The following is a 2,189-nucleotide window of genomic DNA, read 5'->3' as shown; positions in this document are numbered from 1 at the left end:
CGTACATATGTATGCTTTGTGTGTCCTTCTTTCCAAGTTTCTTACTATTCGGATTTCACATTTCGTGGTCATTTTGACCTTTCACCTGACGCCTATCTATCTTTTTGCTATTCATCCGTTTCCTTATTCGTCAACTTGATCATTAGACACTCTGGATTCCTTTGAATTTTACCCCCCAATCACCTCCCATGGAAGACCCAAACTATCAGTGAACGAATAGATAGCATCCTCACTCATCCTTCTACTTATGATCCGATTCTCTTTCTCCAATCCTAAGAATGGGGGATTGGGTGATAGCCACCCCTTGGATCTACCTGCGACACCTTCTAGAACCTTATCTTCCCGGAAATGGTGCCACAGATACAGCTAATACTAATCTGCATGCTAGACAGCCTTCGAAGGTAATACAGTGTTAAGCTACTCCAGAGACTAATATTGTTAAAAAAAATCCCCTTCTCTCTCTGGCTTCGTACTTTTGAGACAAATTCAAATCTTGGTTTTCATCGGCTTTGCGTTATAAATAAAACTAATAAATCAGTATTATCTACAAGTATCCTTTTCTCTCAGAAACATGGTTTTCACATCACAGCTTTGATGTGATTAGTTCTATAAATAAAACTAGTAATTTAGAATTATCTAAACGTATTCTTCTCTCCACAAGGTATTATTATGCTAAAAGAAGGTCTTTTAATGGTCATCACCATACTTAATAAATGATTACATCCCCCTTATAGTGTGACCCCCTTTCTACCAGACAGGCCCCAGGAGTCCGAGTCCCAGGCGCGACAAGGCTTTCCCCCACAATGCCCGCCAGATGGTGCTCAACAACCTCCTGCCCTACGTCATCTTCAACCCGGAGATAAGGTGCGCAACGTCGACTCTTTTCCCGTTAAATGATAAGGGTTGGAGTTTTGCATTCACTCCGTATGCATGGACGCGCAACTTCTTTCTTCTCGAATGGCATTCTTCCGTCCTCATCTTTTCTGTTCTATTCTCTTTTTCTTTCTCACTCTCGTGTTTTTGCTCTCCCTATTGGGTCCTCTGGATTTCCTAAGGAACTCCCCTTCTCCCCCGCGGCTGCAGGTACTTCCTCCAGATCAGCGACCTGCGCGACACGGAGGTGACGCTGGTGGTGGAGCCCTCCGGCGAGCACATCCGCGAGTACCTGACGCGGCGCCACCACGCGGCCACGCTCTCGCCCCGGACGCTGCGCAGGGCCCGGGCCGGCTTCTCCCTCGCCGACGACGCGCTCAACATCGTCGAGAAGCAGTTCATGATGGGGGGGCGTCACAGGTCCCGGCTGGTGGGGTCGTACATGGTCGTGGAGGGAGGACACGGCGCCGGGGGGAGGGAGGCAGGGACCGCCGTGCAGCGCATCGTCAAGGTCAGCCTCCCCGACGTGACTGTCGTGGACGGGGGGCGGGGCCTCCCTTCCGTCGGCTGCAGGAAGATCACCCAAGGGGACATCATGCTCGACCACCAACTCACGGGCAGACCCGTGCTGAGCGTGGCCTTGAGGGACATCTTCGACGTCTCCGCCTTCCGCCTCGGCCACGTCACGCGGGGGCTCGACGGCCTCACCTACCTCATCGAGGCCGAAGAGCACCGCAAAGCCGAGGCGTCGGGCCTCCGGGCGAAGATCCTGGCGACGGTGCGGCGGGAGGAGGAGGCCGTCTACCAGATCACCCTCGGCATGGACATCTGAATGGCAGTGCTCGTTAAGTACAAAGATAAACGCGGGAGAGACAAAAAGGTTGCGAGCAAATTCGGTCGAGTTAAAAGTACAGGGAGGAACCTGGAGATAAAGAAGGGAAAAGAAAGGAAAACATCGGCTTTCCTCTTCCTGAGAATGGGTGATCTTTCTCATGTGTAAATTATTTTATCTACTTATTAGCTCGTCTTACCCTGTACTAGTTGTAAATGTGTACATATTCACATTTCCATGTTAACCAGTCTCCAAATAAATTAATACATACAACTATATAAATAGAGAAGATTCAGATAATGACAATATATATATATCCTTTTACGCTAGCTCAGAGAAGTGCTGACTGGCTAATTAATACAAAATATTTGGAAAATTTCGTGTCTGTTATGTTTAAACATCAAAACTCTGGAGTTGTGAGCATTTGTCTAAAGTGGTCATTTCAAAAATAAGGAAATAAGTAACAATAATAAATACTGATGGT

At 48.1% G+C, this 2,189-nt stretch overlaps 1 protein-coding gene across 1 annotated transcript in view; it reads left to right on the top strand.

The window, feature by feature from the left end:
* LOC119590331 overlaps positions 1–2,005 on the top strand; it is a gene marked incomplete in the record, with an annotated part of 17,409 nt that extends 15,404 nt beyond the window's left edge. The window contains 3 exon segments of the mRNA XM_037939004.1: positions 278–401; positions 755–864; positions 1,084–2,005. Of these exon segments, the coding sequence (XP_037794932.1) occupies positions 278–401; positions 755–864; positions 1,084–1,705 (856 nt within the window).
* Positions 2,006–2,189: the final 184 nt, after the last annotated feature.

This window comes from Penaeus monodon, chromosome 27, assembly GCF_015228065.2.
Source record: "Penaeus monodon isolate SGIC_2016 chromosome 27, NSTDA_Pmon_1, whole genome shotgun sequence".
Classification (NCBI taxonomy): Eukaryota; Metazoa; Arthropoda; class Malacostraca; order Decapoda; family Penaeidae; genus Penaeus; species Penaeus monodon.
This window is presented reverse-complemented; position numbering and strand designations above follow the sequence as displayed.